The sequence below is a fragment of the Callorhinus ursinus genome, unplaced genomic scaffold (genome assembly GCF_003265705.2).
Source record: "Callorhinus ursinus isolate GAN/ISIS: 27379988/994484 unplaced genomic scaffold, GSC_fseal_2.0 scaffold74, whole genome shotgun sequence".
Lineage (NCBI taxonomy): Eukaryota > Metazoa > Chordata > Mammalia > Carnivora > Otariidae > Callorhinus > Callorhinus ursinus.
This window is the reverse complement of record NW_027397136.1, coordinates 425,229-439,739: the sequence shown is the minus strand read 5'-3', so window position 1 is coordinate 439,739 and position 14,511 is coordinate 425,229. Positions and strand designations below refer to the sequence as shown.

The 14,511-nt window shown below is 47.3% G+C and overlaps 1 protein-coding gene across 3 annotated transcripts in view; it reads right to left on the bottom strand.

Moving 5' to 3' along the window:
• The window catches only part of MICAL3 (microtubule associated monooxygenase, calponin and LIM domain containing 3), a 203,147-nt gene that overhangs the window by 11,279 nt on the left and 177,357 nt on the right, over nt 1–14,511 (bottom strand). For 2 of the 3 annotated variants that reach the window (XM_073886980.1, XM_025851823.2), the window contains 2 exons: nt 13,233–13,343; nt 11,880–11,973 (listed from right to left, as the gene is read on the bottom strand). In XM_073886980.1, coding sequence (XP_073743081.1) covers nt 11,880–11,973; nt 13,233–13,343 — 205 coding nt within the window. Of the gene's footprint in view, nt 1–7,056; nt 7,108–11,879; nt 11,974–13,232; nt 13,344–14,511 lie in introns of all 3 variants that reach the window. The other variant, XM_073886979.1, reaches the window with a different exon arrangement.

Genomic DNA, 14,511 nt, shown 5'->3' with positions numbered 1-14,511 from the left:
TAAGAAATAGCTCTGTTTTAGTAACAGGATGGCCCAATAGACAAGCTACTGGTCGAGGGGCCCTTCTGCTTTGCAAACGCAGGTACCACATTTTCCCTTTCTTTTAACCCTTCGGTGTTCATCATAGTGCTTTGTGCACAGTGAATCTGGTATCGGGTAAAACTTTAAAACTAAAGCCAGAGACTTCTTTGTGGGTGTGCATGTGTGTATGTGTGTAATGTTGATTACATCCAGGGTTCTAAACAGATGTGACTGTGACTAGGTGATGTGCTGGGGGAAGGGAGAAGGGCTCCTTTCTCTGCTTAGAGCTGATCCACATTCAACCTTCCTTGTTTCAAAGTGTAGACTCTATGTTGGTGATCAGCACACCTGGATAAATAACACGATATCAACGAACAATCTCTGCTGCTTCCTGGTACTGATGTTATAGAAACAGACTGGTGCAGAGTGGCACGGAGTCCATAGTCATTAGCAAGGGATAGTGACATGATACACAACCAATACAGCTGAGCCCATGTACTTGCACATATGTTTAAAAATGTGTTTCTACTTTCTGGATATCACAAAATTTAACTTTTAGCTCCTTTTATGTAGACCACATCCTTATACACCCTTTCCAATACAGAAGACAATATGAGATAACAGGATATTCAGAACAGAAATTAGAAAATGAAATCAGTAAAGGGGATATCAGGGAAAGCAGGTGTTAGAAAAAGTGTAAAAAAAAAAAAGAGAGAAGGCATTGTCGTAGTAACAGACAGAAGGCAGAATGGGAATGGGCCACGCCTCTGAGAGGAGCTGGGCTGAGCAGACAGAATGCATGGTTATGACTCTCTTCTCCAGACTTTCCTTCGTGCTCCAAAATCTAAGTAGCAGTGTATGCTACTTTTATAATCAGAAAAAACAGCCAATATTGTTTTAAAAATAAGAAACCAAGGGGAAAAAAATCAGTTAAATGAGGGGAGTTCCACCCGGACTTGAATCTGAAATGAGCACGCAAGGGAAGCACAGAGGTGCTGATTTCAAGTGTAATTTCTTTGCCTTTTTTGGAGATGTGAGAAATAGATGATTTGCTCCACTAGTTCTAAGAGCAAAGATGTCGTCAAGTTTATGGCACATACAAGTCTTTACAACTTTTATTATGATTACTTTAAAATGCCAGGGTGATAGGTTTCTGTGTCTTTGCAAGGGGCACCACAGTGATCACTTATCCAACTCTCCCTGTGTCCCCTGGACTTCAGTCAGCACGTCTAAGCAAACCCAGAGTTTGGTCCTGGTTGGAGGCTTCTCACCAGCAGGTCAACACTCTCATCCCAGACTGCTCTCTCTGCCTTCAAGAAGCTGCAAGCTCACCTGCCCCACCTTCTACCCTGGCAGCAAACTGAGCATCTTCCTCTGCCGAAGCACTTCCTTTTGCAAAGTGACTGCCGTCGGTTGTTCTCTGGCCCACTCATCTTGACATGGGGCAGCTGAGATGGGCCACTGAACTTTGAAAAGCAGTACATCAGATTCAGTGTGCTGCATGTAATAAGCATGAGTTGTGCTTTCATTTCAAAACATTCTCACAGGTGTTATTTCATCTGAGCCTTACCCTGCTCCCCAGTGGCTACCTGGTCAGGCATACCAGCTCTGTTTTCAAATGAGGGCTCTGAGGCTCCAAGCAGTTACATGTGGCACAGCCTGAGTAAAGCCCACATCTTCCTCTCCCATTCTGAACTAAGAGTTTGTCCACCCTCTTGAAAGGGCCCACAAAGGCTTGAGGCAAATCTAACAAATGGTAGCTCCTGGAAGCAGCTGGGAGAAGAGGAGTCACATGCAGACCCTACTCAGAAGGCCAGGCCTGGGTAGGTGGCAGCATGAGCCCTCCCTTCCATTATCCTGCAGAGGCCCAGAGAGGATAAGTGACCTTGCTGGGCACAGGGTGAAGCTAGGACCTGAATCCTAGGTTGGGGGTGTTCCCCACACTATCACTTGGCCCTGACCTGCCTGGACACCTCACTCTAAGCCCTGCCTCTCATGTGGCCCAGGGCTGGTCTGGGAGCAAGTTGGTGGCCAGTTTCAAGGATTCCAGGACAAAAATAAAGGGGATGTTCAGGTCTGGTCTGAAGCTGAGAAAAAGCTGTGGGCATCTGCCTCATCCCAGGTACTTATCTTTTCCCACTACACAGGCTCACAGTTCCTGCTGTTGGACAAATGAGCCCTCACCCCATGCTTAAAGCTCAGAGTCTCTACCACCAGTGCCTAGTAGACCAGGGGGAGGGTTTAGACAGATGGCCTAGGGAGAAATCTACATTCCAGAAGTACCAGCCTGAAATGCTGCATTTCCCCATGGAATCATGGTTATGTTCTAGAATGTCATAGCCTAGTACTGTGCACTAGAGACATGAGGAAAGTGGGCTTTTTATAAGCCGAGCCACCACTTGTAACTGCATTGTCATAGGAAAGGGCAGAATTCCAAACAATCAGCTCATAAACATCATGGAAATATCATCCTTTTATAGGCTCAAAATTGCCCCCCCCCCCGCCATCCCAACACCTTCCCTTTTGATACACTGTAGCTTGTTTCATGTATAAAAATCCATTAAGTAGCCCTGGGTTAGATTACTTCCTTTCCAACTACATTTTTTTTGGAAAATCCCACATAAAGGAAGAGATTCTTTTTCACTTCCTTTTGACCTCTGAACAAGCTCCAAGGTGTCAGGGATAGGATGCAGGAATGCTTATTTCTCAGTCATATTTTGTGGTTCTATTTTCCTGTTATGGTAGCTCTGGGCCTGCCTCTGTGGGCCAGTCTGTGTAGCCTTCATCTTCCCTGGGTGGGGACTCTCATTTCTCGTACTTGTTTTTGGCAGTAATGTCACTCTATTTGCTGATAGCGGACCTAGCATTGCAGCAGTACCTTTTTATACAATTCAAACTTACAGATACTACCAGAATGTTGTTTATCTTTTCGTAAGGAACATCAGGGGCATTACCTTTCACGTCCAAGCTCAATCTACCAGATTAAATTCGCAGAAAGCCACAAGCCCAGGACTGGGAGAATTTCTTGGTGATTCAGATATAAGGAACAAGGCTTTCATTGATTTTCTTTTCTGTGTAGTTCAGGTTATGTAGTCTGAAGCAAGGGAAGACTGACCAGATGTTTTGCTGCCTGTTCTGACTCCTCAGTATCAATACCATGCTCCTAACTTGAGGCAGGCAAACTTTGCAGTGCAAGGCTGAGGTGCCCAATCCCAAACACAGGGGCAATCAAGTTGGCTGGTTTGCAATGCTGCTGAGTGATAAGCAGGCATCATGATAGGGTAGAAGGTTTCTGGTCTAGCAGGCCCAGTCTACATACTTTAGGGCTAAGGTGTGCCTTGTGTTATTAAAAACTCAGTGCAGAATGAATCTCTAGACTGGGGAATAAATGAAGCCCCCCCAACAAGGAAAAGGAAAAAAGCATGTAAGAATGGAGATTCAATACATACACGTGCGTGGGCATGTGCACGCGCACACACACATACGTTAGAATGCTGGATTTGAAATCTCAAGAATTTCAAGTTCCTAAGCAAAAACAGAGCAAGGCTAATAATGTTCAGAAAAAACAGACAAATAAAAAATGTACCAACATCAACTTAAAGCAAGCAAATAGAACAGGAAGGGAGGGAAGTGAGCAGGCCTGGGCTAGGCCTCCCTGTGCCTCTACCCCAGTTTACCAGCAACAATGAAAGACCATTTTTCAGGCCTTTCTGTTACATTTCAAAACCATTCATGTTCTTTCAATTTCCCTTTGAGACATACAGACCAGGTGGGGAAGTCTTCAAAAACGAGAAATTAGGTATATATGTTTAAATGAAAGTTCTTTTGAAGAGAGACCATTTTTATCTAAAGATTTCCAGTCATCTATCTGTCCTAGTGCAACAAAACGTAGTGGGTGGACCATTTAGGGAGAGCTTGAAGAAAAGGGAAGGGGAGTGAGGTCATCTGGGGACAGTTCCTCTCTGGTCCAGGGTTCATTATGTGTCCTTCTAATGGTGTCTTTTGAAGTCACAAGATTCAACAAGAAATCACAAGACTCAAGTAAGTATGTGAAGAAGAGATCTTTTTTTCCTATACTCTGTGGCTCAAAAAAGAGACTTTTTTTTCCTTTTTGAAAAGAAAGATTGTGCATGTGAGGGTGGGGAAGGGCAGAGGGGCAAGGCGGAGAAGCTTAAGCAGGCTCTACGCCCATTGTGGGGTTTGACCTCACGACCCTGAGATCATGACCTGAGCTGAAATCAAGAGTTGGACACTTAACCAACTGAGCCACCCAGGGGCCCCAAAAAGAGACTTTTAACCTGTATTAAAACCTGGAACCTTAAAATAGTTAGCTGAGAGCCACTGAAAGACCCTACTAAAGTAATACAGTTTACTGGGCAGAATGTGGGGCAGGGATCAGAAGTCTGGACTCCTCTGGGCAGGGTATGGAATTTTCAACACCTGGACACTGCCTGGAGCTTTGTCTCATGCACTTGAGAACTAAGATCGGTCTGGGGCCCAGCAATGGGGTTGCCCTGTGGCCTTCTGGGGATGCAAGAGTAGAGAAGCAATCAGGCTCTACAATTCAGGCACCAGATTTCAAAAGGGCACCCCCCCCAATAATGAATATTACCAAGTATTCTAAGAATGAAGCAACAGCAGAAACTGAAAAGGGACCTGATTCTGTTTTCCTCTTGGAGCTGGGCAGGAACAGGGGCCAGAGGGCCCTTGCTCTGTGCCTGGGGTACAAATTACTGCCTTCAGAATGGATGATTCTTTCCTGCTTCATTGACTGGACAGTAACAGCCTCTATGTGATGAATGGAACCACAGAGAAGTCTAAATTTAACACTGAAATCATAATGAGCTAGCAAAAGAGGAAGTGATGATTTGATGAGAACCAAGTAGCAGGGGCTAAGAAGGTATTTGATGGTGGGGTATTTTATAACTCAGAAGACACCTGGGGTTTCTTTTTTCTGTTTATTTCCTTTTTCCCTGAAATTTGTTGGAATTCTAAACCTGAGAGGCTAGTAGCTATCGAGTCAAGGACAAAGAACTGAAAACAGCCAAGTACATTTCATCACTCAAGCCTGGGGGTAAAGAAAACAAAACTAGGCACATAAGGTGATCAGTGTGGCACCTGGATCTTGAGCTGGAGGGAAGGTGAATATAATTGTAAAGAAATAGGTTTTGACAGTTCTTTCCAGGAGATTTTTGAATTAATGAGAATCTCTTTCACACACTGGAGATTCCTTTAGGACTGACATAAACATCCTCCCCCCCCCCCCCCCCGGGCATGTTAGGAGGAGACGGGAAAGGAGTCGAGGATATTAGACAGGAAATGGGATTTGTTAATTGGAACGCAAGCATCAGCCCTTTTACAGCATCAATGGCAATGAGTATGGACGTCTCTGAACACACCAGAAGCTCTGGGGCACTGAGGGGATTTGCAGAGGGGTGGGAATCTGTGGCACCCTGGGGACGGAAAACAGAGAGCAGAGATGAGCAACAACCCAATCCACCTGAGGCCAAGAGCCTATTCCCTTACTGCTTGAGGTTCTCTAAGGATATGGAACTGTCATACAGTAGGAATCACAGAATTCTGCCCTTTGTTTGTAAATGAATGGGCCACAAAGTGACTCTTAAAAAGGATGGGATTACGGCAAAAAATGACCGAGAGTAATCTTTGCTAGTTTTTCTGTTTTAAGACCACTTCTAGGCAAGGAGCCTGCAAGGGGAGGTGAAGAGGTCAGACTGCCCATCCAAGGATGCAGGAACTCCAAGAAGGGGCCCGAGTCTCCCCTGGTTAACCTCAAGAACAGCTGCTTGGCACTCCTCTTGACAAAACTGCCCAAAGTCTAGAAATGAGACTCATGAATTCATTATTACTCTACTCTAATACAAATAGTGAGCTCTGTACAGCCAAGACATCAAAAATCTTGAATTCCTTTAAGATAGTGGTTCTCTTGCTTTAGAGGGCATGAGAATCATCTGGAAGGTCTGCTAAAACACAGATAACCAGGCCTCACCTCTAGAGTTCTGATTCAGAAGATCTGGGATAGGGCTGGGGAATCTGCCTTTCTAGTAAGCTCCCAAGTAATGTTGCTGATGCTGCTGGTCCAGAGCCCACACTGACTGCCCACGACTGCCTTAGACTTTTCCTATCTTCATTGAAAAGGATTGCAAAGTAAGTTCCATGACACAGCAAGGAGGGAGGGACATTATTATAAGCATCTGTCGGGCGCCTGGGTGGCTCAGTTGGTTAAGCGACTGCCTTCGGCTCAGGTCATGATCCTGGAGTCCCAGGATCGAGTCCCATATCGGGCTCCCTGCTCAGCGGGGAGTCTGCTTCTCCCTCTGACCCTCTTCCCTCTTGTGCTCTCTGTCTCTCATTGTCTCTCTCTCAAAAAAAATAAATAAAATCTTTAAAAAAAAAAAAAATAAGCATCTGTCAACAAGCCTCAAGTTCAGTGAATTTGGGCAGAACTCACAATTGACACCTTTCCCATGCACTTGGATCTTTTAGGGGAAACATGAACACACCCTAATGAAAACGGGTGAGGCTGAGTTCTTTACATGTTTGGTTTTTGAGTTATGACTGGCAGGGAGAGTCCTAGTGGATGTGATATCTACAAACTGTAAGGAATGAGAATGAGATCGGGGCAGAGGTCACGTTTTGGCGGGGGAGGTGGGCAGAGAGAGAGAGAGAGAGAGAGAGAGAGAGAGAGAATGAGTGCATGTGTGTTACTATCAGACGACTAAACAGTATTAGAGGGACTAGGATGCAGACGTGATATGAATGGGTAAGGGCAGGTGAACTTTCATCATAAAAAATTAAAATAATCCGGGGAAGAAAAGGCTCTCTCAAATCTGCGTCTCTCGACAGTGTGGAGGATCCAGCATGCTGCTCTAGTATGAGCTGGAAAAGGGCCTGTGCTTTTGCCATTTGGTTATCAGGTTGATTTCTTCTTGTTGTTTGTGAGCAGGAACTGGGGATAGCGGGTGGGGAGAGGGGGTCAGCAGGGTTAGTGCCAGCAACAGACGCTGCTATACATACCACCCAGATGCAAGTCGATGAGGCCACTGTAATAAGACTCTCCCCAATAGTCTACAACAAGGAATTGGTGAAGAGAGAGTTATTGGATCAGATAACCCTCTTGTGCCCCCAGACCCAAAGCAATCAATGAAACAAAGCATAAGGAACACAGAGATATAGCAAGAGGGCGAGGAGAAACAGTTGAAAAGCATGCATCTCTCTGGAAGTGCATTTATCTATACACACACGTGCTGCAGCTATATACTTTCTGGTGGTGGAAGGGAGAGCTCACTCAAAACCACCGGTGATACAGTTAATAGCCAATTAACCATGGGACTGCTGTTCATACCTCTGATCAGTTATGACAGTATAGAAGGCCTTGGCTTTGCTGGGAGTCCTGACCCTGCTGGAAGTCAACTGTATCTAAGATCTTTTAAAAAATGCAAGGGCAGATCAGGGGCTACTTACTACCTTCATTACTGAATATTAAAAGCCCCAGGCTGAGGGGCCAAAGGCAAGATGTGAACATTCTAAAAAAGCTCTGCAAGGCCACCAATCCTTAGGTTGAAAGGCAGTCCAAGCTCTCCCAAGAATTCACCTGTGACCCCCTGCTTGAGCATATCAAACTGCTTGCAGAACTGCTTTCACTGGATAGGTTTCAGATGAAGGAGATCCTGTTTCTTCTGAGGTTAGGCCCCAACTTCAGCCAGGCTTCTCTTTAAAAGCAGAGTCACTACTTGCCCTAAGGCTCTTGGAGGTCTGCCGGCCTCAGGCACTCCCTTTGCCTTTCAGCTCCACTCGGCTGTCCAGCAAGGAGGTTGCATTCTTCTCATGCCTGAGATGCAGAGCCTGGGCACTGCTGAGGGGCTGGGCTTGCTCAGGCAGTCCTCATCCCCCCAGAATCATAAATGCATAGTACAACAAAAGTCAGCTGAACCTCGTTACCCTTTGCCTCCAGGTCTCTCCGGCTGCATGCTGATCCTGGAGGCCTTTTGTTCCACACGAGGGTTCCCCCTTTAAGAATGGCCGTACCAGAAAGCAGAATGTAATCCTGGAATGGTTTTTCACCTCATGCTCAAGGCTGATGCAGTGGATAAAATCTGCACCATGGTTCCAGAAACAAAAAGGGCTTCTCAGGTGCTCTAGACTAGAAATCACATCTGCCCTAAGCTTGCAGGCTCTGAACCTAACCCTTATGGTCCAGATACACATGAGCCTTAGACAAATCAAGGTCAATAGGACGGCAGGTCCATATCAGATGTCTTGTCTGCAAGGGCAGCCTGCTAACAGGCTGACCCCTCAGAGAGCTATGGAAGCTTGGGCCCATCGAGTGAGGCAGGATGACAGGCTCAGTCAGCTGTCCCCCTCAGGGAAGGGGCCAGCTAGCATGGCTGGAAGACTCCAAACTGCCATGCTCAGCTGAGATGATCTCCTTAAGGACTCAGCCAGGAGCAACCAGACTAACAAGAGAAACAGAACGCAGAAGCAGGAGAGAAAGTACAGCCAATGGTCACAGTTCAGCCTCAAAGATGACCTCTGCCAAGTAGCCAGGGCCACTGGGACTTCTGACAAGAGGCGAGCCTTAGAAGTGATGTGCTTAAAATAAGAAAAGGAAAATAGTATGTTTGGAAATATATTCTTATGATAGGAGCTACTATACCCTGAGAATTTCCCAAATGCATCATGGGGTAATCTAATGGAGCTACCAAAGTCTGTCTTTAAAAACAGGACAAATCTGTATTTGGGTGAAGGTGTTTTGATAAAGCTTTGCTTACCAGAGTTTGGACTAGAACAGTGGTTTTCAAACCGTTCTGTGAGACCCTAGGGTTCTTTGAGCGGTATTCCAGCGGTCTCCCAACTACCTGATTCACAAATACTTTGAACTCCTTTAAAGCTTACACAAGACACACTACATTCAGAAGTCTGATATGCTGACGTTAACCCACTGAGGACCATCAACACATTCATCTGTGCTGTCAGGTAAACTTGTTTTTGTGAGGCTCTCAGGACCAAGTTTCTTCTGCCCTCCATGTGCAAGTATCTGTACTCCCTGAAAATGCGCTAGGGAAGAGGCTATCTTATGTATTTATTTAAATTCTGGCTTCCAAGGAGAGTGGTCGCAAAGAGCTGTACAGGACAGCACCCTGGGGGGGCCATCACTCAGGGGAGACCCAGCCTGTCAGAGTAGTTCCTGTCACAGTGCAGTCCTTGAAGAGGGTAACATTCGGACCATGATGCCACAGCAGAGCTGGCTTCTGTGTTTACTGCATGCTTGGGAGCCTTTCTCTGAGATCTACTCTTTATAAGGAACTTGCACTGCTGCTAGATTTAGTAGTGATGCTACCGTGTAAACAATTCCTACTGCTCCCACCTTTGGCTTCTGAGATGGAGGTAATTTAAACTGCAGGTATCCTGAGATTTCTGAGAGAACTATTAAAACACAGTTGCCATTTCTGGCAACTCCCTCTGTGTGTCAGAATGTTCTCTGCACTGGGACCCAGGGATGGACCAGAGGCTGAGGCCTATTATCACTTGCAGTTCTCTACTCTAACCTGTATTACCAAATTGGTGCTTATCAACATTCTAGAGTGGTTCTTTTTGATTTGAACTTAAACCTACAATTTGGCTTGTATGAAGGGTTCTGCTGCTAAGAAACAAGTTTGAAAACCACTGACTTAGATGAAATCCTGGTTGTATATTTTTATGGAAAGGTAATTACCTAAGCAACTAGAAAGGGGAATTTTGGCAGTCTCGCACACCAATCTTCAAGGGCAGAGTTTCTATGACCCCGGGCAGTCAGCAGCTTGAATAACATGGCCTGTTCTAGAAATACTGAAGCAACGCCACAGTCTCGAATTGCATGGCATCCAACAGGTACACAAGTACTTTGCAGAAACCATAACCCTGGGGCGGCCCACCTGAACCTCGGAACCCTGTAAGGAGGAGACGCAGACTATCTTCCTTGAGGACTCAGGCTAACAATGAAATGGTGGTACACCAGCCTATTGAGTTATTCTGACTATGTGTTGGAAGATCTATCCCTCATTTTCCATCTCGGCAGAAGTAATCTGTGGGGAAGGATAAGAAGGCTCCCTCCTGACATCTGCAAGAAGAGAAAGCAACGAGGGAAGGGCCCTGTGAGTCCTGTTAAAGCTGGGCAGGGCATCCCTGCTTGGCTTAGGCTAACTCCGTCCAGATGGTCAGGCTTAACTCAGGAGGCCAAGGAAGCGCATGCAGGGCAGGAAGCCAAAACAAGGATGGTGGGAGACATCACAGCCTCTTTTGGAAGCCTGGAGACCCTCTGAGGTGAACCCAAATCTCCACTCATTGACATGGGCCAGTGCTTGCCTCTCAGTCACACGTCCCAGGCTTCTGGCTTACAGGCTGCTCAGTGGTTTGACTTTTTGCATCTCATTCGGTGGCCCAGGCCCCAAGCAGTAACTCCAGCATCAGGAAAGGGACAAAACCAAGAACATCACACCCTCATCCTTCTCCTCATCCCATCTCTTCACCTGAAGGTCACCACTGAGTTGACTGTTCAGCTGCAATATCTAGGCCTTGAAGGGCCCGGAAAGATCTTCTTCTATGCCTGAACCCTGACTCCCCCCAAATGAACTTAGGGCCTGCAGAACCTTACGGATTCATCTTGACACCAGGCACATCCTGTGAGGTCAGCTCAGCAAGATCCGATGGCAGCAACTGGCCCCATTCCTCGCTGCCTCTTACTGGTTCTCCTTCAGTTTACAGAGAGCCTGCCTGCCAGGGGATGTAGCCACCCTGTCCCTCTGCCACACGAGAATAAGGAATAGGGGGTTACTGTAAAGTTAGGTCACCTCCTTTCTTTATCCCCAGCCTCACAACTTGAACACTGACCCTGGAGGCCTGTGCTCTCTACAAAGACATGGAGATTTCCCCATCCAGAGGCTGGACTGAGACTCAAGGACTCTTCAGAAAGCAGAGATCAGTCACTCCATGCCTGAGTTGGGCCTCTAGTTGGGGCTGGCCCAGTGGTTTGAAGGTCCTTAACCAACAGGGCTTCTTCCTGGCCCTTGGGACTAGAGATGACTCAGGTACTTCCTTGCTTCCTTTGTGCCCCACTGGGCTGAACCCACCTCGCAGGCTCCTTGGATGAACAGTGGGGGTGACTGCACTACGTTCCGCAGCTCTTCCCTGGACATGGCAGCCACTGAGCGTGTGGCCCTCACAGCCGTTCCCGTGTCTACCTTGTGCTGGCTCGCCACCGTCCCCCGAGCCTGTCCTTGCCCCGAGTGACCAGCCTCTGGGAGACACAGAGCCCAGGTTCACACTGGAGGAGCGGTGAGGGCTCTGTGGGGCATGTGTCCTCCTATTCTCTGTGCGGTCAGAGCAGGAAAGGGAGCCCACAAAGCTAAACACTGGAGGTGACAGGTGGGGAGCAGGCTGGGGGCCCCACTCGTGCAGTTCTGTGATGGCTCCTTGTGGTACATTGTCCCTCATTCCCAGCTATTTTCTTCTAGAGGAAACGAAGCAGGGGACGGGGAAAGGAGGAAGAAGAGAGGAGGAGGCCCAGTGCTTGCCATCAATACGTGAAGCGGACTGAGAGTTCGTTCTACAGATAAATGCCAAACCCTCTGAGAGGGCAGAAGAACAAGTCCAGGTCTTGGGGCAGTCCCAAACAGAGATGCTTTCCTTTTCCTTTGCTTAATAGGAAGCCCCAATCTCGGTGATGAAGGGCCCCAGAGAACCCTGCTGGAAAAACAGCTGAATTCCACGTGAGGTGACACAAAACTAGCCTACCATGGGTGGTGGGGGCAGGGGCTTTCCTTTAGGAACAAACCTCCTCACAAAGGAGACGCGGACAATACCTGCTTCACCACGGAGTGCCTTCTCCACGGCAACCCCTCGTTCCTCCAGTTGCCTCTGCTTCTCCTCCACCTGCTCCAGCTGCCGCTGGATAATCTACGGGAAAAGAGAATAGCGTGAGCACCCGACTTTCTCTCTTGTCTCCTAGCTTTCAGGAGGACAACTAAACTGTACAAACACAGACAGGGAGAAAAACAATTTATGTCTGAAAGTTGGAAAGGCTTTTGTCCACGGTCATTAAGCCCGGAGTGGGGTGTAAAGACCACCCGCGTCGAATCCCCCAGGGCCTGTTGTTAGTAAGCAGCACAGCTTACTCGTCCAGCTCTCGGCAAGGCAGCTCAGACAAAGGAAGTGACGTCAGCTCCTGCAGCAAGGACTGAGGTACTGCATCCTAAGTAAGACCCTGCCAACAGTGAGGCTGCTAAAGCCCTAGCAGGGGTTCTTGGAGGGTAGTGCTGAAATCCTGCCTCTAGAAGATTAAAAAAAAAAAAAATTCTAGAATGGAGCAATGCACTAGAATCTTTTTGGAAGCGTATAGTGAGAAGTTTCTCTGTGCTACGTGGGGACTAATCATGGGTACCAGAAGGACATTCAACCCCCAAAGCAGCAGCCCATGACATATATCTGGAAAATGGCACACAGAAAACGAAATAAAATCCAAGAATCCAATCATTGCAGAGAACGTGGATACAGAATAATGTTCAAGATAAGGACTAAAAGATTGGTGGTTTTTGATGCTTGCTAAAATTGAGATTCAGCAGCATAACGTGGTATTTGGGTTTGCTGTTAATGTTTCTCATTGTTTATACCTTTTGATTAGTGTACTAATATGAATACAACTCTACATGCACAATTTCATTACAAAAACATATTGTATTTAGATATCTTTTAATACTTTATATAAAGAAATGATTTTTTGTTCCAGAAAGAAAATTTGGAATGGTCTAGGATTTGTGAGGCCTGAAGATAGAGGCTGATACCTGGAGGACAGCTCTGACCTGGAAATCCCAGGCCCACCAGAGGCTGACAGGTCACAGATGGCCTCTCAATGACAGTCCTCACAACTGAACTAGTTGACTTTACAATGATTATTCCACAGCAAGGAATTTAGGGAACTCAAAGCCCAGCTCTTCCTTTCTACCAGGAATTCCATAAAAACAAGGCTTCTGCAGTTGCATCAAGCCAGAGGCTTGTGGCCTGACATGTTGGGGCCGTCCTCTCAGATATCAGGGACACCCCGTCTACCTCTGCTCTGTCCTCTCTACCCTCCCACTTCGTGGACAAGGACAAGCATGTCAGAGAGGAGGGGGCTCTTTCCCACTCAGTAGCTGTGATAGCCCCTTCAGGGATTTTACCTGGGCTCGGTGTAGCCGTTTCAGTTCCTCTTGCTTGGCCTGTCTCCGAGCTGCCTTCTGCACACGCCGGGTCAGCTTGGCGTTCAGTTCCTCCTCCGTGTAAGTTCTTGGCTGCAGAGAATGAGAGAGATTCCCTCAGTCAGGTGCCGCAGGCCTGGGCACGGAAAGCACTTCCCCTAGGTCGGAGCTGCCCTTCTGCAGAGTGCCTGCAGGGCAGACGCCCAGGCTGCAGCTCGGCCAGAGGCTTCACTGACACTCGTCCTTGCTGGAGCCCTAACTGCTACAGGGTACAGCTAAAGCTCTACAAATGAGATACTTCCCCACTGTGACGGGGACAGGAGGCTGAGTGGGGACTGACTGTTAGGAAGTTAAAAGGACCAAGGGTGATATGCTCCTTTATCACAGAGATCACCTTTTTCCCACGGAAGGATATCTGCTCTTTTTAAGACTTTCTGGGGGTAAAAATATGATAATTAGTTCCCCCAAGCCTCCTGCTTCTAGGAGGGCACTGCAGAAATGTATGCCTATACAGGAGAAGGAAAAAGAAAAATCGGGATCCTTTTATTTTCTTGTCTAGTATCAAATGCCACTTCCTTCAGATGAATGATATTTATAAGGTTCTCTTAAGAAGTAACATCTAAAGTAGAGAAAATGGGGATGCTTCTATTTTTAAGTGTGAGTGAACCCCAAACTAACTAATGCAGTCTGAAGGAGGGAGATATGGAGGCGAGCCCGGACTGCCCCCAGGGTAATGCACAGAGGCAGCAGTCGGCCACTGAGAGGGGCGGGGAGGCGGTCCGGCAGGGCGGTTTCAGCCACTGCTACTAAGCCCTAAGGAGGCAAGAGGCCAGATGCAGGGCAAATCCACGGACACAAGTGCCTGAGCAATGCCTGCAAATGTGGGCATCAAGGGTGCAAGGCAGTGTCAGATGCCTTGTGTAAACAGTGAGCAACCACCAAGAGGCAAATGCCGAGGGGTTTGCCGCTATTCCTAACATCTTTATTTCCTCCAATGAAAACAAAGAGAGACTTTGCTAGACTTTAAAAGAGACCTCCAAATTCAACTCAGGAGTATAGTCTAATAATCTTTATTTTAAGAGCTCAAGGACAGTGGAGGGCCAACTGAGCAGGTAAGTCCTTACAGAACATGTGGTGTTCTAGCACCCTAAGCCTTTCACCTTGCAGGTCATGGAGCTAAGGGCTTGCGAACTCCCCACTCCTCTGGTGCCCAGTCCCAAAGGGGCAGCCCTGGAGTGAAATTACCACATGCACTCCAGCC